Raw genomic sequence first — 22,134 nt, forward strand, 5'->3', positions numbered from 1 at the left:
CTAAGGGCTAAAGGAATACAAGGCTCAATAGAGCTTTGACTCTCAGTCAGCCTGGCTACAGTGCTGAAAAGAAACCTGGGGTTGTTCTTATTGTCTTCTATTAATGCTGAGTAATAGTTTGCTCTGGCATTGCGGAGGCCCTCTTATAAGTTTTGAGACTGTCTGTCCAGATTAAACGAGATTCTTCCAGTTTGGTTAATCGCCAATTCCTTTCAAACTTTACGCGATATTTGTTTTAACTTACGGGTTTGAGAGTTATACCAAGGAGCGAACTTTCTTTGCTTTTAACTTCTTTTTAAGAGGAGCTACAGAGTCAAGTGTTGTTACTTGGCGAGCCTACGGCGCTATCGACAAAATGATCAAAGTCGATGCGGAAACCTCTGTTACTGAGGGACTTGGTATTGAATTTAATGACGGAGTAATCTTTTCCTTAAATTTTGCGACAGCACTATCTGATAAACATCTAGTATAGTAACTGTTGCTGAGTGGCGTGTGATCGAGTAAAAAGAAATCAAAAGTAATCAGATAATGATCCGATAGCGAGGGATTCTGTGGAAAGACTTAGGTTATCAATTTCAATTCCATACGTCAGAACTAGATCGAGGGTATGGTTAAAACAATGAGTGGGTTCATGTACACCCTGACTGAAGCCAATGGAGTCTAATAATGAGATAAACGCGGTAGCCAGGGAGTCGTTATCAACGTCGACATGAATGTTAAAATCGCCTACAATAATAACTTTATCTGATTTAAGAACTAAACTGGATAAAAACTCTGAGAATTCAGATACAAATTCAGAATACGGGCCAGGAGCACGGTACACTATAACAAATAAAAGTGGCTGCCAGGTTTTCCAGGTCGGATGTAAAAGACTAAGAACGAGGCTTTCAAATGAATTATAATCTAGTTTAGGTTTAGGGCTGATTAACAGACTAGAGTTAAAAATGGCTGCAACTCCCCCTCCTCGGCCACTGCCTCGAGGAATGTGGGTATTACTATGACTAGGAGGAGTGGATTCATTTAGACTGACATATTCATCTGGACACAGCCAGGTTTCAGTGAGACTGAGTAAATCAATATGATTATCTGATATTAATTCGTTTACTAACACTGCTTTAGACGATAGAGACCTGATATTTAACAGTCCGCATTTAATTCTCCTGTTTTGTCTTTCTGTCACAGAAGAGGTTTTAATTTTTATGAGGTTGTTATGCACAACTCCTCTTTGTTTAATTTTAGATTTAAATAATTTAGGTGGTCGGGGAACAGACACCGTTTGTATAAAACTATGAAAACTATGGGTGGGTAACTGAACTAGAAGCTCAGAGAAGCGTGTAGGACTGCGACTCTGAGTCCTGGTCTCAACTCTGGGTTGTCAGAGATTTAAATTACTAATAAAGTTTGCCAGGTTCCTAGAAATGAGAGCAGCTCCATCCAAAGTGGGATGAATGCCGTCTCTCCTCATAAGACCAGGTTTTCCCCACAAAGTTTGTCAATTATTAACGAAACCCACATCGTTTGCTGGACACCACCTGGACAGCCAGCGATTTAATGATGACATGCGGCTAAACATGTCATCAGTGGTCAGATTTGGGAGGGGTCCAGAGAAAACTACGGAGTCCGACATCGTTTTTGCATATTCACACACCGAGGCAATATTAATTTTAGTGACCTCCGATTGGCGTAACCGGGTGTCATTGCCGCCGACGTGAATAACAATCTTACTGAATCTACGTTTAGCTTTAGCCAGCAGTTTTAAATTAGATTCAATGTCGCCCGCTCTGGCCCCAGGGATACATTTGACTATGGTCGCTGGTGTTACTAACTTCACGTTCCTCAGAATAGAGCTGCAAATAACCAGAGTTTTATCCTCAGCGGGTGTGTCGCTGAGTGGGGAAAAGCGGTTGGAAACGTGAACAGGCTGGTGGTGAGCCGTGGGCTTCGGCTTGGAGCTGTGCTTCTGGCGAACTGTAACCCAACCTCCCGGCTGAACGGGAGTTACCGGAGGACAGTTAGCAGAGGCTAAGGCTATGCTATGTGGCTCCGCACCAGCTACAGGGGGCTGGCTAACTACCGCAGCTACTGAATGGTTTTCCATGGTGCGGAGCCGCGCTTCTAATTCACTAAGCCTCGCCTCCAACACAGCAAATAAGCTACACTTATTACAATTACCACTGTCGCTAAAGGAGGCAGAGGCATAACTGAACATTTGGCACACCGAGCAAGAGAGAGCAGAGGGAGAAGCCATCGCTAACTGTAAAGCTAATGTAGCTACCAAGGCTGGTAACGTGCAAACAACAGCTAAGAGATTAGCGAGAAAGTCGTAGAAAGGAGGAGAGCTATAACGTCAAGTGCTTAAACAGAACCAGTGGTCGACTTGATGTTAAGACTTGAAGTAGACGTTAAAGCAACTGAAGTGAGAAAGCAGGCTAGTAGAATCCACCAGAGCAGTACAGAGACGCTGTCACAGAAACACCGGAAATGACACAACTCGCTTACCGCAATACGTCAGCACGTACAGCTTACCGACATGTAATATCTGACATGTAAAAAGGCAAAGTCAAACAAAGAAAATTTTATTTATTTCTATACACCAAAATCACAAATTAGCCTCAGAGGGCTTTGCATATATACACACCATAGGCCACCTCAGAGCATCCCTGAATGCAATAACTGAGAAATATTAAAATCAGCTGAAAATAAATGCAAGTCATATATGCTCCTATCAGTCTATCAGGAAATCTTTCCCACAAAACAAACAGGTACTGACAGACAGCTTGTAGGTACATTAAGGCTTTACTTAAAGAGCAAGTCCCATCAGTAGTATTAAAGAGCAATACTAATGTCAGCCTCTTTGAACCAGATTATGTGTGAATGTCACTGTATATATTAACAGAACCTTATACTATGAGGTTACTATTATATTACAATTCAATTTTATTCTACACAGTGGTAGTGAAGAGAAAAGCCTTTACCATTCAGTTCATACATTTGCAGGTAAATCTTGAAGCTGTTCAAACCACTAGCTGAGCCGCCATGTAGCTTGAAGAATGACGTAAGGACTGCATTTTACCACACCAGCTCAGACAACGAGCCAAGGTGTGTGTGTGAGTGTGTGTGTGTGTGTGTGTGTGCGTGTGTGTAGTAGTATGAGGGCTGTGGTTTCTGGTGGTCGTGTCCACAGGCTGTGGTAAACTGATGATACATGAACGAGCGCTTGATGTAGCTACAGGTTAAAACAAAAATACATTCTCAACAGGAAACATCATTGGATGTGTATTTTTTTTTTGAGCAGCTCCATCAAAGTCTGGTTCCCAACAACTCCTCTGCAGCTGTTCGTCCACTATAGATGACATCGTTGACTGCCACACCATCATAGGAGGAACCAATCAGAGATAGTGAGAGATTATTCTCCTTTATGAAGCTACGCATGGACTCTGGAAAAGCAGACAGTCAAACCTTGAAATGATGTTTCACTACACCTTGTGAATGCATCATTTTAACATGTAATGTAGAGTCAGCAGTATACTCACCTACTCTCCGAAAATGTCCTTGATAATACTGAGGTATACAGTCCTGACGAGAGAAACATCAGAGATTTCATCACTATTGCAGAGATGCAGAAATAACTGCTGTAAAAATCTGTTTCCCTCCAACAATCTGATGAAATACTAACTTAGCAACAGAGAATCCTGAGTGCATTTTTATGTCTCTGTGCCAGCAATAGCTGTGGGCGGAGGCAGTATGTTTTCAGGTTGTCCAATGGACAGACAGACATACGTGATATCTCAGAAACGCTTTGAGGGAATTTCTTCTAATTTGTTCATTGTTCATGAGTATCTGTAGGGGGTCAAGGGTCAAGGTCACTGTAAATTTGTCTGTCCATTCTTGTGAATGTGATATCTCAAGAACAACTTGAGGGGATTACTTCATCTGGAGCACAAATGTTCACTTAACAATGAACTGATTACAGGCATGAAAATGGGTCAGGGGTGAAAAAGGTGAGAAGGATACGAGACCCGGCACCTCCTAGAGGGTCCCAGGGTTATGCTCCTTGATTGTTTTTTTTTGGTGGAAAAATGAGCTTCTAAATGCTCATATCTGATTTCTTTTAGATTTACTCTAGTGGTGGTCACATGCAGATGCACATGCAATGTTTCTCTCAAAACCTAGGTCTTTGCTCTTCTGTCAGTATTTTGCTTTCGCTGTGAAAATAATGTCATGGGCGGGGCCACGTTCTTATTGGCCAGTCTCAATCGAATTGACAGCTGGGTGAGGATCATCTTGGGAGTCGAATTCAACTGAATCATTCATCCACCATGGTGGATTCACCCCAGGGAATACACTCAAATCTGTAGACTACTCTTAACAACAGAAGGTCACACAGATTCGTACACTGGTAAATATGGGACAGGAGACAGACTTCCAAATATAACAACACGGAGGTCCAAAGCCGCATAAATGCACAGCCGCAGTACAGTGTGCTTTAATCCGTCTGTGGAAAAACGGCAGAACAGCAGTGGAAAACGGAGCGGCCGCACCAGGGCTGGAGGCCGTGGATAGCTGTCCTTCAGGATGCCCAGCTGACGGCCCACGTCACCGTGCAGCCCCACACAGTGCGCAGAGGAGGAGGAGAAGCCACAAGCTGTGGCCTCAGCTACAGCAGGACAACCTGTTAACATAAAGTTAACAGAACTAGCAGAAGTAGAAATAAGAAAACAGAGCGAGATAACCGGAGCGAAGTGAGCTTAACGCACAGCTCAAACTCAGTCACCGTCTCGCAGTGAGGAAGAGCAGACACCACGCTTTTCAAAGTCCCCTCCGAAGCTGCACACAACAGGAATGACCGACGCCGATGTAAAGCGAAGAGTCACGGCAGCTGTGACACCATAATACGCATTAACAGTAGACAAACATTGCAGCACCCATGCCTACCTTATGAGTCCCAAGTTTGGGTACAGAAACCGGAGCACGACACACACAGCCCTCGCCAGGTAAACGCCAGGTAGAAGTGAGCACGCCCGTGAGGGGAAGACCAAGTAACGCAGGCGCCACCACTGCGCAATTAGGCTCCGACAACTGGAAATTAGGCCCAGCTGATGCCAATAAAGGGCGGAGGTGTAGCAGCGCTCACCCTGCCACACATGGAATGTTGGAAGAGAAAAGCACCGTAGTAAAGTAACGTTAAGGCATTAATGGGATAACCTGGTTTACGGTAGCGAGCTAGATGTAAAGTTAACACTAGCTGGCTAGTGCAGTTAATAACACAATCTCGGTAAAATAACGTTAGGTGAGAAAAGGTTTTCATTATAGGAATGATTTTGATAACCAACTTGCTCAGCTAGCTACCCATCGAGTTGTGTGTCTCATCATCTTACCCAAACATTGGAGTCTCTGCTCCCAAATAACGCAGCGCATCTATGCCGGTGAATCCACCATGGTGGATGAATGATTCAGTTGAATTCGACTCCCAAGACGATCCTCACCCAGCTGTCAATGCGACTGAGACAGGCCAATAGGAACGTGGCCCCGCCCATGACATTATTTTCACAGCGAAAGCAAAATCCTGACAGGAGAGCAAAGACTTAAGTTTTGAGAGAGAGAAGAAAAATGTTTTGAGAGAAACATTTTTTTGAGAGAGAGAGAGAGAGAGAGAGAGAGAGAGAGAGAAAATGTTTTCACACTGATAGAAAAAAAATAATATTTGAGAGTAAAAAAAGTTTTTTGAGAGTTTGTTTTTCTCGGAAATAATTTTTTAAATCTCAAATGATTTTTTTTATATTCTATGACAAAATACTTTCTCTCAAAACTTTTTTTAGTCTCAAATATTATTATTTCTTGCTATCAGTGTGAAAACTTTTTCTCTCAAATATTTTTTTTTCTCTCAAACATTTTTTTCCCTCTCATATCATTTATTTTCCTGCATGTAATAAAGACACAAATATAGCTCCATACCTCTTAGCTCCTCCTTCAAGCATCAAAACACAAGACTGACACCTATGTCCCCATCTTTTTTCTGTGGCTTCGCTCCACAGACCCCCCCGCCCCCCCTCCCCCCCCCATGTAGGTCACTTATTTTGTATTCAAAACGGCGAAAGGTGAGCGTTTTTCATGCCTGTCATTAGATTTTGGAGGTCAAAGGTCAAGGTCATTGTGACCTTGCATCTGTTTCATTTTCGTGAAGGTGATATCTCAAGAAGGCCTTAAAGGGATTCCTTCCAAAGATCCCTTGGACTACAGATGAGTAGATTGAATTTGGTGGTCAAGGTCACTGTGACCTCACAAAACATATTTTTTGGCCATAACTCAAGAATTCCTATTGTAATTAAGACAAAATTTAACATAAATAGGATAAAATGAGTGATGATATTATATATTGAAAAAGTCAAAGGTCAATTTCACAGTGGCATCACTGTGAGCAAAAACACTCTTCTGGCCATTATTCAACATCATCACTCTCGAACAGAAGGGGAGACATTTGGTCAGATTCTGAATTAATGTGTGTGAAGCTTCCATGTTTTCACAGACACAGATGTAAACTGTAAGTGCAACTTGGTATGTGAAGGCATACAACCGTGAAGCGCTAATTCTAGTTTGACATGAATTGGGAACTGGTTTGGGGTTAACACTTCTTCACAAAGACACAGTCCTATCATACCCTGTGTAAATTCACCCGACTCCAGCTGGGTGCTGTGGTTACTCCCAGGTGGTGTTGCACTGCCTCAGTGGCTCTTGCTAAAAGACGCTCATCTGTTACTGCTTCTGGGGCCCCAAACACTTCCTGGAACCAGGCCCCACCCATCATCACCTGGAAGACATGGTCAGGACCTTAGGTTAGAGGTGTGGACTCACTTAACAGATCTAGAGCCTTACTGGAAAGAAAAAAGATTCTTGCTTACATGCCCTGTGACTGTTGATTTTTACAAGCAGCGGATCTTTGCTTTAAGGCTGCAATAATCAATATGTTTGTATGTATGTATGTAATGTCAGTCAAAGTGATGAAGCCACAGAGAATTATCACTGGGGAGCCAGTGAGTGCGTTTACATGCACACTAATAAACCGATCATTATCTGATTTCTGGAGTTACCTGATTATTCAAGTGGTCATGTAAACAGCATAATCCGATAGACTTTATCAGATAAAAGCCATTATCTGATTATGAGAAATCAGATAAACACATCTAGCTTTTTCCCCAATAGTCAGATTTTTCGGTGCATGTATACCCTTTAATCTGGTTTCTTTCAGATTTTATTATTTTATACTCCCACTCCACTACATTTTAGAGGGAAATAATTAAATAAGTTTGAGTTTTATGTCATGTACTTGGGGAGAAATCCAACGGAAGGACTGAATCATGTAAACCAGGTTTTTCTGATTATCTATCTATCTATCTATCTATCTATCTATATATATATACATATACAGTACAGGCCAAAAGTTTGGACACACCTTCTCATTCAATGCGTTTTCTTTATTTTCATGACTATTTACATTGTAGATTCTCACTGAAGGCATCAAAACTATGAATGAACACATGTGGAGTTATGTACTTAACAAAAAAAGGTGAAATAACTGAAAACATGTTTTATATTCTAGTTTCTTCAAAATAGCCACCCTTTGCTCTGATTACTGCTTTGCACACTCTTGGCATTCTCTCCATGAGCTTCAAGAGGTAGTCACCTGAAATGGTTTTCCAACAGTCTTGAAGGAGTTCCCAGAGGTGTTTAGCACTTGTTGGCCCCTTTGCCTTCACTCTGCGGTCCAGCTCACCCCAAACCATCTCGATTGGGTTCAGGTCCGGTGACTGTGGAGGCCAGGTCATCTGCCGCAGCACTCCATCACTCTCCTTCTTGGTCAAATAGCCCTTACACAGCCTGGAGGTGTGTTTGGGGTCATTGTCCTGTTGAAAAAGAAATGATCGTCCAACTAAACGCAAACCGGATGGGATGGCATGGCATGTCGCTGCAAGATGCTGTGGTAGCCATGCTGGTTCAGTGTGCCTTCAATTTTGAATAAATCCCCAACAGTGTCACCAGCAAAACACCCCCACACCATCACACCTCCTCCTCCATGCTTCACAGTGGGAACCAGGCATGTGGAATCCATCTGTTCACCTTTTCTGCGTCTCACAAAGACACGGCGGTTGGAACCAAAGATCTCAAATTTGGACTCATCAGACCAAAGCACAGATTTCCACTGGTCTAATGTCCATTCCTTGTGTTTCTTGGCCCAAACAAATCTCTTCTGCTTGTTGCCTCTCCTTAGCAGTGGTTTCCTAGCAGCTATTTGACCATGAAGGCCTGATTCGCGCAGTCTCCTCTTAACAGTTGTTCTAGAGATGGGTCTGCTGCTAGAACTCTGTGTGGCATTCATCTGCTCTCTGATTTGAGCTGCTGTTAACTTGCGATTTCTGAGGCTGGTGACTCGGATGAACTTATCCTCAGAAGCAGAGGTGACTCTTGGTCTTCCTTTCCTGGGTCGGTCCTCATGTGTGCCAGTTTTGTTGTAGCGCTTGATGGTTTTTGTGACTCCACTTGGGGACACATTTAAAGTTTTTGCAATTTTCCGGACTGACTGACCTTCATTTCTTAAAGTAATGATGGCCACTCATTTTTCTTTAGTTAACTGATTGGTTCTTGCCATAATATGAATTTTAACAGTTGTCCAATAGGGCCGTCGGCTGTGTATTAACCTGACTTCTGCACAACACAACTGATGGTCCCAACCCCATTGATAAAGCAAGAAATTCCACTAATTAACCCTGATAAGGCACACCTGTGAAGTGGAAACCATTTCAGGTGACTACCTCTTGAAGCTCATGGAGAGAATGCCAAGAGTGTGCAAAGCAGTAATCAGAGCAAAGGGTGGCTATTTTGAAGAAACTAGAATATAAAACATGTTTTCAGTTATTTCACCTTTTTTGTTAAGTACATAACTCCACATGTGTTCATTCATAGTTTTGATGCCTTCAGTGAGAATCTACAATGTAAATAGTCATGAAAATAAAGAAAACGCATTGAATGAGAAGGTGTGTCCAAACTTTTGGCCTGTACTGTATATATATATACAGTTATATATATATATATATATATATATATATATATATATATTCTCTCCATGAGCTTCCACATGTGTTCATTCATAGTTTTGATGCCTTCAGTGAGAATCTACAATGTAAATAGTCATGAAAATAAAGAAAACGCATTGAATGAGAAGGTGTGTCCAAACTTTTGGCCTGTACTGTATATATATATATATAATATTTATTCTGATTATTGTGCGCATGTAAACTTGCACAGTGTCTCTTCACATAACTGTTAAGGCATTCCTACGTTGTATCAGGGTCCGTTTCATCTTACTTTAACCTGAACCCAGCCAATCATCTCTGTAATGCCTGACCATAACTTTACATTTACAGAAGTTAAGCCACCCATACACAGAGGGCAGCGCCATGAGAAACACTGTTCAAAAGGAAACAGTCATGTTTTATGACATCATTCCAAGACTTTTTGTGTGCCTGATTGAGTTGACAAAATTCAAGTCTTCAGCTGCAAAAAATGCTATGTAGGAAAAAATGTAATCACTGGGAGCTGGGACATTACAAGGTTTAATAATTAAGACTTTGCTCTTTAAAAATGTTTTCCAAACCAAATTGAAGGGTTTTAAATTTGATTTCACATTGTGTGGATACAGTTCTTTATCAGCTCATAACAGTAAAGCCTAATCCATATCAGACAGAAAGAGAGTGAGTTAATACCGTAAGTCTAGTTGTCTGTCCATTAGATCTGTTGTGCTGAGGGAAGGGAACAGAATCATAGACAACCCCCAGTAAACCTGGATCCTCTGATGATGGAAGCAGGTGACCAAAACCCTGTCAAACAGACACCAAGACAGCAATAACACAACAAGCCAAGACTTTTTCACAAGCTAATGTAAAATGACATGACATCTGAGGAGGAGTCACTAGTTACTTCTTTGTGAATAGCACAATAAGCCACTTGAAGTCCAGCAAGTGAAATGTACAAACTAATAATGGAGTCATTATGTTTTCATACTGATTTGCTATTTCTGAATTTTGTTTTCAAGTCCAGTATTCTATTGGCCCATGCAAAGCCCCACACTGAATTCTAAAACAAAAGAGTTTTGCGTGCGACTTTGTGCCTGACTGTACTGCTCACCGTTACAGGCAGGATGGAACCCTCATACTCCAGATTTACCACAGCGACTGTTACTGTGGCGATGTCATGCAGCAGCTGGATGAGAGGTTGACAGGAGGAGGGCAGGACTGAGGAGAGGGCTGGGGAAGGAGAAATGTGTAATCACAAGAAGATCTTTTTTTTTTCTCTCTTGTTGTTTTTCTTGAGGATTTCGTCATGTTAGAATGAGTTCTAAAAGTATTTGGTATTTTGTACAAACCTGTATACACAAAACAGTTTTATTTATTATTTTGTAGCAGCAAGTGGAAGACATTTAGAATTTTAATTTTATTATTTATTAGTATTAGTAGTAGTAGTATTTTCATTAAAATACTGAGATTTCATTTTTGATGGTATAACTTCCAGCATTACATTACAGCAACACTTTCAGCACATCTTGGAGGATTGCAAACATTAGCTTAGATGCTGCTGCTTATCAGAGGAAATTAGGAGAGCTAAGAACCATGACTGATATGATCAAGGGTGTATTCTTCTCTGTTCCTATCATGTAAGACACAGCATTCCAGTCGTATTCTATTGCCTGCACTTGCCTTTAGCAGGCAGTGCAGAGATGATGTGATCCGCTGATATGACTCCATCCTCCACTGTGATCTACAAACACACATACACAGATCTTATGAAAGCAGCCAAATAACAAGAACATGAGAATCCAACAGTCCAGCATGTTTTGATATGTGTATATATATATATATATATATATATATATATATATATATACACACACATATACATATGTACACACAGGGGTTAAAGCAAGAAAAAATTTTGTGCCTGAAATGTGGAGCACGGAAGATTTGTGTGCCTGAAATCTGAAATCTTTTCCGGAGCGGGGGGCTTGCTGTTGCGGTCACAAAATGAAGAAACAGAAATGTATGTGTTGCAAAGGAACATGTTTATTATCAAAACAAACAAAAAGAAATAGCTTTAGTAGTTACTTTTCAGATTACACTTTTATAGCATAATGAGTTTATAAATAAAGATTAAACTTTAAGTGGTTACCAGACTTTTTGACTTATAGCTCCTACATCTCATTTGCCCATCATTAATTGTCCTGCATGTCACGTGAGTGGAACAATGTTTAATAGCTTGTAGGTAATATTAATTATTAATATTAATATTAATATTATTACTTTCATTAATGTTGTTGTAAGCTACTGTCATTACCGTCTGTCCTGCATCTCTCTCTGTCTCTCTTTCTGTCTCGTTGTGTCATACGGATTACTGTTAATTTATCGTGTTGATCTGTTCTGCACGACATCTATTGCACGTCTGTCCATCCTGGAAGAGGGATCCCTCCTCAGTTGCTCTTCCTGAGGTTTCTACTGTTTTTTTCCCGTTAAAGGTTTTTTTTGGGGGAGTTTTTCCTTATCCGCTGTGAGGGTCCTAAGGAGAGAGGGATGTCGTATGCTGTAAAGCCCTGTGAGGCAAATTGCGATATACATACATAGGATTGGATTATTGGATGGACTGTCACAAGAGTTATATTATATATATATATATATATATATATATATATATATATATACACATATATACACATATATACACACATATGCATATATATATATATATATATATACACAGTACAGGCCAAAAGTTTGGACACACCTTCTCATTCAATGCATTTTCTTTATTTTCATGACTATTTACATTGTAGATTCTGACTGAAGGCATCAAAACTATGAATGAACACATGTGGAGTTATGTACTTAACAAAAAAAAGGTGAAATAACTGAAAACATGTTTTATATTCTAGTTTCTTCAAAATAGCCACCCTTTGCTCTGATTACTGCTTTGCACACTCTTGGCATTCTCTCCATGAGCTTCAAGAGGTAGTCACCTGAAATGGTTTCCACTTCACAGGTGTGCCTTATCAGGGTTAATTAGTGGAATTTCTTGCTTTATCAATGGGGTTGGGACCATCAGTTGTGTTGTGCAGAAGTCAGGTTAATACACAGCCGACAGCCCTATTGGACAACTGTTAAAATTCATATTATGGCAAGAACCAATCAGCTAACTAAAGAAAAATGAGTGGCCATCATTACTTTAAGAAATGAAGGTCAGTCAGTCCGGAAAATTGCAAAAACTTTAAATGTGTCCCCAAGTGGAGTCGCAAAAACCATCAAGCGCTACAACGAAACTGGCACACATGAGGACCGACCCAGGAAAGGAAGACCAAGAGTCACCTCTGCTTCTGAGGATAAGTTCATCCGAGTCACCAGCCCCAGAAATCGCAAGTTAACAGCAGCTCAGATCAGAGAGCAGATGAATGCCACACAGAGTTCTAGCAGCAGACCCATCTCTAGAACAACTGTTAAGAGGAGACTGCGCGAATCAGGCCTTCATGGTCAAATAGCTGCTAGGAAACCACTGCTAAGGAGAGGCAACAAGCAGAAGAGATTTGTTTGGGCCAAGAAACACAAGGAATGGACATTAGACCAGTGGAAATCTGTGCTTTGGTCTGATGAGTCCAAATTTGAGATCTTTGGTTCCAACCGCCGTGTCTTTGTGAGACGCAGAAAAGGTGAACAGATGGATTCCACATGCCTGGTTCCCACTGTGAAGCATGGAGGAGGAGGTGTGATGGTGTGGGGGTGTTTTGCTGGTGACACTGTTGGGGATTTATTCAAAATTGAAGGCACACTGAACCAGCATGGCTACCACAGCATCCTGCAGCTACATGCCATCTCATCCGGTTTGCGTTTAGTTGGACGATCATTTCTTTTTCAACAGGACAATGACCCCAAACACACCTCCAGGCTGTGTAAGGGCTATTTGACCAAGAAGGAGAGTGATGGAGTGCTGCAGCAGATGACCTGGCCTCCACAGTCACTGGACCTGAACCCAATCGAGATGGTTTGGGGTGAGCTGGACCGCAGAGTGAAGGCAAAGGGGCCAACAAGTGCTAAACACCTCTGGGAACTCCTTCAAGACTGTTGGAAAACCATTTCAGGTGACTACCTCTTGAAGCTCATGGAGAGAATGCCAAGAGTGTGCAAAGCAGTAATCAGAGCAAAGGGTGGCTATTTTGAAGAAACTAGAATATAAAACATGTTTTCAGTTATTTCACCTTTTTTTTGTTAAGTACATAACTCCACATGTGTTCATTCATAGTTTTGATGCCTTCAGTGAGAATCTACAATGTAAATAGTCATGAAAATAAAGAAAACGCATTGAATGAGAAGGTGTGTCCAAACTTTTGGCCTGTACTGTACATATATGTATGTATATATATATATATACACACATACACACACATACATATACAGTTGCAATCAAAATTATTCAACCCCCATTGCATATTAGGCCTATTGGCAAAATATACAATTTCTCTGCTGTTTGCAATAAAAATTAAAAATAAAATAAAAATTACACAAGAACTGTTTAAGTAGTTCAATGAAACTAATATTACAAGGGTTTTGATCCAAATTGAACACAAAATGCTACTTTTAATGACTACTGCAGTCTCAAAATTATTCAACCCCTTCATGACAAGCATCTTCAGTACTTAGTAGAGCACCCTTTTGCTGTTATGACCTGCTGCAAACGTGATGCATAGCCAGACACCAGCTTCAGACAGCATTCCTGAGGAATCTTAGCCCATTCCTCATTGGCAATGGCCTCCAGTTCAGTAATATTCTTGGGTGTGCGTTTTGCAACCACATTCTTCAAATCCCACTAGAGATTTTCTATGGGGTTCAAGTCAGGCAACTATGACGGCCACTCTAGAATCTTCCATTTCTTCTTCTGAAACCAAGCCTTGGTGGACTTTGAGGTATGCTTGGGATCATTGTCCTTTTGGAAGGTCCAATGACGCCCAAGCTTCAGCTTCCTCACAGACGACATGACGTTTTTACCTAAGATTTCCTGATACTTGACTGAATCCATCGTGCCCTCCACACGCTGCAGGTTTCCAGTGCCAGAGGCAGCAAAGCAGCCCCAGAGCATCACTGAGCCACCGCCATGCTTCACTGTAGGCAGGGTGTTCTTTTCAGCATATGCTTCATTCTTCTTCCTCCAGACATACCGCTGTTCCATGGGCCCAAAAAGTTCCAGTTTTGTTTCATCACTCCACAGAACAGAATTCCAAAACTTCTGTGGCTTATTTATATGGTTTTGAGCATACTGGAGCCGACTTTTCTTGTGCTTTTGGGTCAGTAGTGGTGTACGTCTTGGAGTCCCGGCATGGAGCCCTTCGGTGTTTAGTATGCGCCTTATTGTGCAAACACAAACCTCAGTGCCTACTGCCACCAAGTCTTGCTGCAGGTGTTTTGCAGTCACTCGAGGGTTTTTGACCACTTGCCTCCTCAGGAATCTGGTGGCAGCCGCTGATAGTTTCCTCTTTCTGCCACGTCCAGGTAGTGTAGCCACTGTTCCTTTAACTTTGAACTTGCGAACTATGCTTCCAACTGTATCACTCAGAACATTCAGAGCTTTTTCTATCTTTTTGTATCCTTTTCCTTGTTTGTGCAAGGCAATGATTTCTTCTCTGAACTTTCTGGACAATTCTTTTGACTTAGCCATATTTCTAACATGCAATCAAACGTCACTCTCAACAAACCCCTAGCCAGTTGAGGTATTTATGTGTTCTATCTCGAGCACACCTGAACTATTGAAGCCCTTGATTAGTTGCACCAGGTGTGCTTGAAACAAGGGGGTTGAATAATTTTGATTAGTTGCATCAGGTGTGCTTGAGACAGGGGGTTGAATAATTTTGAGACTGCAGTAGTGATTAAAAGTAGCATTTTGCATTGAATTTGGATAAAACCCATGGTAATATTAGTTTTATTAAACTATTTCAACTGTTCTTGTCTCCTTTGTTTATTGCAAACAGCTGAAAAATTGTACATTTTGCCAATAAGCCTAATATGCAATGGGGGTTGAATAATTTTGATTGCAACTGTATATATATATATATATATATATATATATATATATATATATATATATATATATATATATATGCATATGTGTGTATATATGTATACATATATATATATATATATATATATATAACTCTTATGACAGTCCATCCAATAAAATGAGACAATTCCCTAAAAATTACAAATGTGAACCTCATGGTGGTGCAAGACAAAGTCAGGGAATCACCAAAGGCGTTAGATCTCATTATCTAGTCACCAGAAATGTCTGGACAATATTTTCTGCCAATCCAATTGGTAAATGCCATGAGGTGCCACTGTATTTCACTTCCATCACAGTGTCATTTGGCCACGCCCCCCACCGTTGGATGGTCTCTGGAGGAGATAATCCCAGGTGTGCCAGAGGCTGTACACCCCCTCGTCCCGGTTGATGGTGCCGCTCGCCCACTTCCTGATTTTGACTGCCTCTTTTATCTTCTATGTCTCACACACCTAGAATTCCCTCCTCCCGAGCCCCTCCAACAGCAGGGGGCGTGGCTGGCCCGACAGATTCTGACAGGTCTGTTGGGCCAGCCAGCCGATGAATGACACGTCAGCAACATGTCAGATGACGCTTCTGAGGAAGACTGGAGTCACAGTCGAAACTGTCAAGCAGGTAAAAGAAACATCTCCTACAATTTTTTCTCTGAAGATAAGAAAAGATTGAACAATTCTAAAAAGACGACAAAATGAACCTAATCAATCTGTCATTTGTCCTAACAATTGGTTGCTGACTAACAAAAAGGCAGGTCTTATTTAATATGAGCCTGTTAGAGGGACCAGTCCAAAGGAAGAATAGAGAGAGGGCAAGAGACACAAACACTACAGGTTTTTTGAGACTGTGACAATTAAGAATATATCACCTTAGATAGCATGTGTACAAAACTTTACAATCAAAAATACCATTTACAAAATCTCCCTATTCTTAGTTCACATATAAACATTTAGAAAACTACTTCACCACAGAAAAAGAGTCATCTCAATCAGCTTTGACATCACAACAACAGATAGACTTCATCTTAACCCACTGACAGAGGAAAAAGGTTAGATATCAATTTCTCAATATAATTAAATAAATCCTGCATTCTGTTAATCAATATATTCAGACATTTTTACCAAAAAGACATGAAATTTATATCACCCTCATCACTTCACATTTATGAATAACCCTTACTAATGTCAAGGTCCATCAATGTCTAAACTTAATACTTTCATCAAAGACCTCCACTATCACTTATTGTCAAAGAAATCTTGTTGAGAAACAAATTGAATCCAGTAGGCTCTGGAGAAATAGCTTAATGTCTAATTCCTCATTAACCCTTTGGGGTTTAACGTGGCCAGTTTAATAACCCAGCAGGCCTACCTCTTAAGGAGCAGCTTCTCTAGCCTAGTGTCATCACTTATCAGAAAATTGACATTGAGGGCATCAAATTAAAATTTTAGGCTATATCATGACAACGAGGGCTCTTTTTCTTGCTCAGTTGCAGAGAAAAGCATAAGGATTGTTATAATACTAATAATAAGAAAAAATGAGAAAGCGCAGCTGGTACCAGTGTATCCATACTAGACAATGAGTATCAAAACTGCTTCAAATATTGATTAAAAATTAATATACATCAATAAATCGATACTTTAAAAAAAATACTCCAGATCTTCCCCTCTGTTTGGTTTGCAAACACTGTAAAACTTTACAGTTGAATTATTGAATTGGATGATTTCCATTATAAGCTAGTTCTGCAGACATGGGGAATAACACATCATGCTAAACCAGCTATATTTTAAGATCACATTCATAATCAAATTCACGTAAACATAGTTTATAGTCTCCTCACTAACCTTCCAACCAGAGGCTGAAGGACTGATGTGTTCCACAGCTGTGTCTCTGTGAAGCTCTACTTTCCCCGTCTGTTGTAGGTGCTCTGTAATGGATTCTGGGAGGGATTCCAGTCCCCTGCTCAGGGACCACTGGGCCCATGACTCTTTCATAGATCTTTGTGCCAAAGGGCCAGGGGGGACCACAGAAGAGGGACCTGCAGGTTTTTTTCACAAATTTAGTCCCAAAACGCACACAGACTGCAGACCACATGATACCATTACTCTTAATGTAACTGAAACAAACTGAAATACACTGGAATAATCCTCTCTTTGGGTAAAGTTATAGCACATCCAAAATCAAATGTGCTAACCGTATCCAGTAAAATAAGGACTGAACCTGTCTGACACAAGTCAAAGTGCTTCACACATTACAACTACATTTAAAACAAACTAAAAAAACCTAAATCAAAACTAGAATTACCGCCTTGTGGTTGTATGCCCCCGCAAACCTGTGAAGTTGCAGTTACAGTTTACATCCATGTCTGTGAAAACATGAATGCTTCAAACACATCTTACCCACAGTCCCATTATATACGGCACAGAAAATCTTCCTGAGATATGATGTTGAATAGTGGCCAGAAAAGTGTTTTTGCAGAACATTATGATATCACAGTGAAGCTGACCTTTGACCTTTTGGATATAAAATGTCATCACTGCATCATTTTATCCCATTAGATATCTGGGTGATATCTTCTCATAATTAGCATATGATTTCTTTAGTTATCACAGTGACCTTGACATTTGACCTTTGACCACCAAATTCTTATCAGTTCATACTTGACTCAAAGTGGACATTTGTGCCAAATTTGAAAAGAAATCCCTCAAGGCATTCTTGAGATACTGTGTTCACAAGGATGAGACAAACAAGGTCACAGTGACCTTGACGTTTGACTTACAACCACACAAATTAAATCAGTTCATCGCTGGGTTCAAGAGGACATTCATGCCAAATTTGAAGAAATTCATTCAAGGGGTTCTTAAGGTATTGCATTATAGGGAATGCAGACAGATAGATGGCCAGAGGGATGGGCAATCCAAAACCAATTTGAAATTAAAGCTGCAAGCGGCGTTTGGCGGGACCTCGCACTCGCGCCCGTTTCGGCCCCAAGCATATGTCGTCATTGTGAATTATTTAGATACATCAAACATATTGCCACAAACACCAGAAAATCCTTACAGAGCTGAACGTTTTGATGTTTGAATGCTTTCTGTAGCTGTAGGTATGTAGAAGTGATGTCACAATATGCAAATTAGATGAGCGAATTAATTCCCATCAGATTCCTCTTCCTTTATTTTGAGGAAGAGACAACAAAAACAGCACAAAACAAAATAAATCTACTGTGTGAATATATTCAAAATACTGTTTTACTGGGATTTAGGAAATCCAATATGGCCGCCGCCTAGTGACGTCACAGAATGCAAATTGGATGAGTTATTTACTCCCATGACTAACTTTGGGTCATGATGAATAGTTTTCTCATTTACAGTATGCCTTTATCTGTCACCACTTTCAAGCCACAGCCTTTTGAAATGTTGAAATGAAATTAGAATATTTTGCTCAATAAACTCTGGCACCTAAAGGGTTAAAATGGAGATTGTGTCCCTGTCATGTCTGAATATAAGGTGTAGACACGCACAGACATCATGCTTCTGTGAATTTGTGTGTGACAGCGGTTGCCATGGTAATTAAGTAAGCGCACCTGGCAGAAGAGCAGAGAGAGACAGACAGAACACAGAGACACCTCTTTTAGTGGAGATTTAACTCCTCGAACAAGTTCTTCCCATTCCCAGACTGTTAGTCCAATCATGAAAATAATGTGATGATGAGAGAGATAAAGTTATACAGAAGATCTGTTTAGTAGCAGTTGAGCTGGCATGTGTGCATCTTTAAAACTGATAAAATACATGGTGTAGGAGGAGATGTTTTTTAAGAGCATGTTTGAGGCGAAATCTTACTTTGAAAGGTCAAATAGCTCACTTCCTGTTGGAATCAGGTCATGGGTGTCAGCGCGTGATTTGTAAGTCAAACACACCAGTTTTGGTTTGATCTTGATACCACATTCCTACGGGCTGCAGTGGCCATTTTAGTGCACCTAGGTGGCGCTAGAGAGCCCCGTTTGGCACTTTAGGGGTTAATAATGTGTATTTGCTGATTCAAATGAAGTTTCTGCTGCTGTAATCTGTCCTTTAAAGATTGTGAGACACACAGACAGACAGAGCTGCGTGTGCATGTCTGTGGGTGCAGCCATTGTCATGGCGATTAATGACTTGCCTGCACCTGAGGTGCACACACAGAGTTCATGAGAGCAGATCAGGAAAGGCTGTTTAATATGGGTTTGAACTCCTCAAACAAGTTCTTCCCATACCCAAACCGTTGGTCCAATCAAGAAAATAAAGTGATTTTGAGAGACAGCCACTTCTGGTGAACACACGTGCCGTGTTTTATATTTCTACAGTCAAAAATGTGATCAGAGGAGCGAGTTTAAAATGTGTTGCACCTAAGCTGTTTCCAGAAATTTCTCCTCTGAGTTTACATGGGAGTGAATGAGAAAAAAATCAGCGCTCCCTTCGCTTTGGAGCCACTCAGCAAAAATGTGTACGTGTGAGAGATTCCATGTCAACATATCTGTGAGCAGGACAAATTTTCCTATGTTTTGTGGTATAAATTGTGTCTGTACAGTGAAAATTGTGGCCATGGCAGCGAGTTAAAGACAAAAGTTTTCGACGTTTTTTAGAGCGCTCTCCACTCTAGCTCACAGCATTCTGTGCAATACACACCCATTATAAACTGACAATTTCTCCACTTTTGCTCATGGTACTTTGAGAGGCACAGATTAAAAACAGTAAAAGATATGAAAAAGATGAAAACAGGTCTGAAAAGATGAGACCTGTGGCAACATTTGAGAGTTGGAATGGAGTCTGTAGCACAAAGTATGGAGACGCTGTAAAGGCTCGAAAAAGCCCTTAGATTGGTTCCTTTCTCCCCCTGCTGCCATTCATTTCCTATGGGGCAGCTTTCGAAGATCGTCAGGACGTTTTGTGACATCTCACCTTTAGGAGGCCATAAAATCCAAACTAATCGAGTAATGAAAAGTTATAAATAAGATTTGATTAGAAGGAGTTGATCTGTCATCCGTGCAAGTTTGAAGCCGATAGGATAAACGGTGTATCACAAGAAGATTTTTTAGGAAAGGCAGTTTTAAGGCAAAATCTTACTTTGAAAGGGCAAATATCTCACTTCCTGTTGGATTTAAGTCAGGGGTGTCAGTGCGTGATTTTTAGGTCTTGATGAGACGAACACGGCAGTTTTGGTTTCATGTTTCTACGACGTTCCTACAGGCCATAGCGGCCATTTTTGTGTGCCTAGGTGGCGCTAGAGAGCCCATTTTGGCACTTTAGGGGTTAATGTCATGATTTTCTAAAATTTTTCACCGGTTCTGATGTGCGTGCCAATTTTGGTGAGTTTTTGAGCATGTTTAGGGGGTCAAATTCCAGCTCAAAGAGGCGGCGGAAGAAAGACAGAAAGAAAGAAAGAAAGAAAGAATAATAGACGCACCAAAAACAATAGGGTCCTCTTTGAGCAGTACTCTGCCTCAGGGCTCGGTCCCTAATAATGAGAGGCACTGATAAACAGATTTTGTGCATGGGATTTGAAAGTGGCTTCAGTTTAGAGCATTTTCGATCATGCAGAGGTTGGTTAAATGTTTTTGGTTCTGACTCCATTTCTACAAGCTTATAGGTTCTGACTCCAGATCCACAAGCTGACAGGTTCGGACTACAGTTCTCAAAGCTGATTGATTCTGACTCCAGTTCCACAAGCTTACAGGTTCTGACTCCAGTTCCACAAGCTGACAGGTGCTGGCTCCAGTTTTAAAAGCTGACTGGTTCTGACTCCATTTCTATAAGCTTATGGGTTCTGCCTCCAGCTCTACAAGCTGACTGGTTCTGACTCCAATTCCACAAGCTGAGTTCCACATCTGAGTCCAATAGATCACCATAATACAGCCATTTTTCTTCATAGATTTCAGTTAGTGTATTTAACTACTCAATACAATTCAGTGCACATGCATACTACTTTTGTAAAGCTCACAATGATATACTTTTTTTGTGACTTGACTATTTAAGCTCTTATGTTTTCATGAGCTATGTTCGGAAACACGAGTCACAGTAGGTTAGTACTCACCTGCATAAAAATTTAAGGTACTTCCATCCTCTCACACACAATTTCCTTTGTTTACACTTCTGTTTGTTCTTTTCTGATTTGGACCATAGGGGATCACGGGTTGCAGATGTTTTTGCTCTTTATTGTTATTGTTATTTGGATATTGTAAAGACCCAAGACAGAGGTGTTAAAGACATCTCCTCTACATTTTTGATTTATTATTAGATTGTATATGGCTATTCATTAAGGTGTCTATGCTCCTTGTGCATGTGCCCCCAGTCTTGTTTGTGTTATGTTCCCATACCTTCACAAAACTACATAGGAAAATAAAACAAAAAAGGTTGACAGTATAGTAAGTGCTAAAGTTTACCTGAGCCCAGCAGCATGCCTAGAGTCAGGGAACCTCTGTTCTTCTCTGCGTTGTGCAAGACAGGAAAACAAGAACGCACACTCAACTTTCTGCAGTCCCCCGCAAACACACCACGGCACAAACTGTCCACAGCTATGTCTGCCAGCTAGACACACACAAGAGAGGAAGAAAATGTAATCAAAAATAATATTACAGTAATATTAGACACACACACACACACACACACACACACACACACACACACATATACACAAACACACACACATACATATATGTATACTCTTTATTGTTGTTGTTATTTGGATACTGTAAATACCCAAGACAGAGGTGTTGAAGACATTTCCTCTACATTTCTGATTTATTATTAGATTGTACACACACACACACACACACACACACACACATATATATATATATATATATATATATATACACACACACACACACACACACATATATGTATGTATGTATGTATGTGTGTGTGTGTGTGTGTGTGTGTGTGTGTGTGTATTTACATATATATATGTAAATATACACACACACACCCATGTTTAAAAACACCAGTTTGGAACATTCCACAACCAAAGAGG

At 40.6% G+C, this 22,134-nt stretch overlaps 1 protein-coding gene across 3 annotated transcripts in view; it reads right to left on the reverse strand.

Annotated features, from left to right (window-relative positions):
- Positions 1 to 3,225: 3,225 nt before the first annotated feature.
- The window catches only part of ppox (protoporphyrinogen oxidase), a 55,926-nt gene continuing 37,017 nt past the window's right edge, over positions 3,226 to 22,134 (reverse strand). For all 3 annotated transcript variants that reach the window (XM_049583186.1, XM_049583184.1, XM_049583183.1), the window contains 8 exons: positions 21,545 to 21,689; positions 16,974 to 17,167; positions 10,749 to 10,809; positions 10,180 to 10,298; positions 9,759 to 9,872; positions 6,659 to 6,808; positions 3,534 to 3,576; positions 3,226 to 3,437 (listed from right to left, as the gene is read on the reverse strand). In XM_049583186.1, the coding sequence (XP_049439143.1) occupies positions 3,301 to 3,437; positions 3,534 to 3,576; positions 6,659 to 6,808; positions 9,759 to 9,872; positions 10,180 to 10,298; positions 10,749 to 10,809; positions 16,974 to 17,167; positions 21,545 to 21,689 (963 nt within the window). In that variant the 3' untranslated portion in view covers positions 3,226 to 3,300. The remainder of the gene's footprint in view (positions 3,438 to 3,533; positions 3,577 to 6,658; positions 6,809 to 9,758; positions 9,873 to 10,179; positions 10,299 to 10,748; positions 10,810 to 16,973; positions 17,168 to 21,544; positions 21,690 to 22,134) is intronic.

This window comes from Epinephelus fuscoguttatus, linkage group LG8, assembly GCF_011397635.1.
Source record: "Epinephelus fuscoguttatus linkage group LG8, E.fuscoguttatus.final_Chr_v1".
In the NCBI taxonomy this organism is placed as follows: domain Eukaryota; kingdom Metazoa; phylum Chordata; class Actinopteri; order Perciformes; family Serranidae; genus Epinephelus; species Epinephelus fuscoguttatus.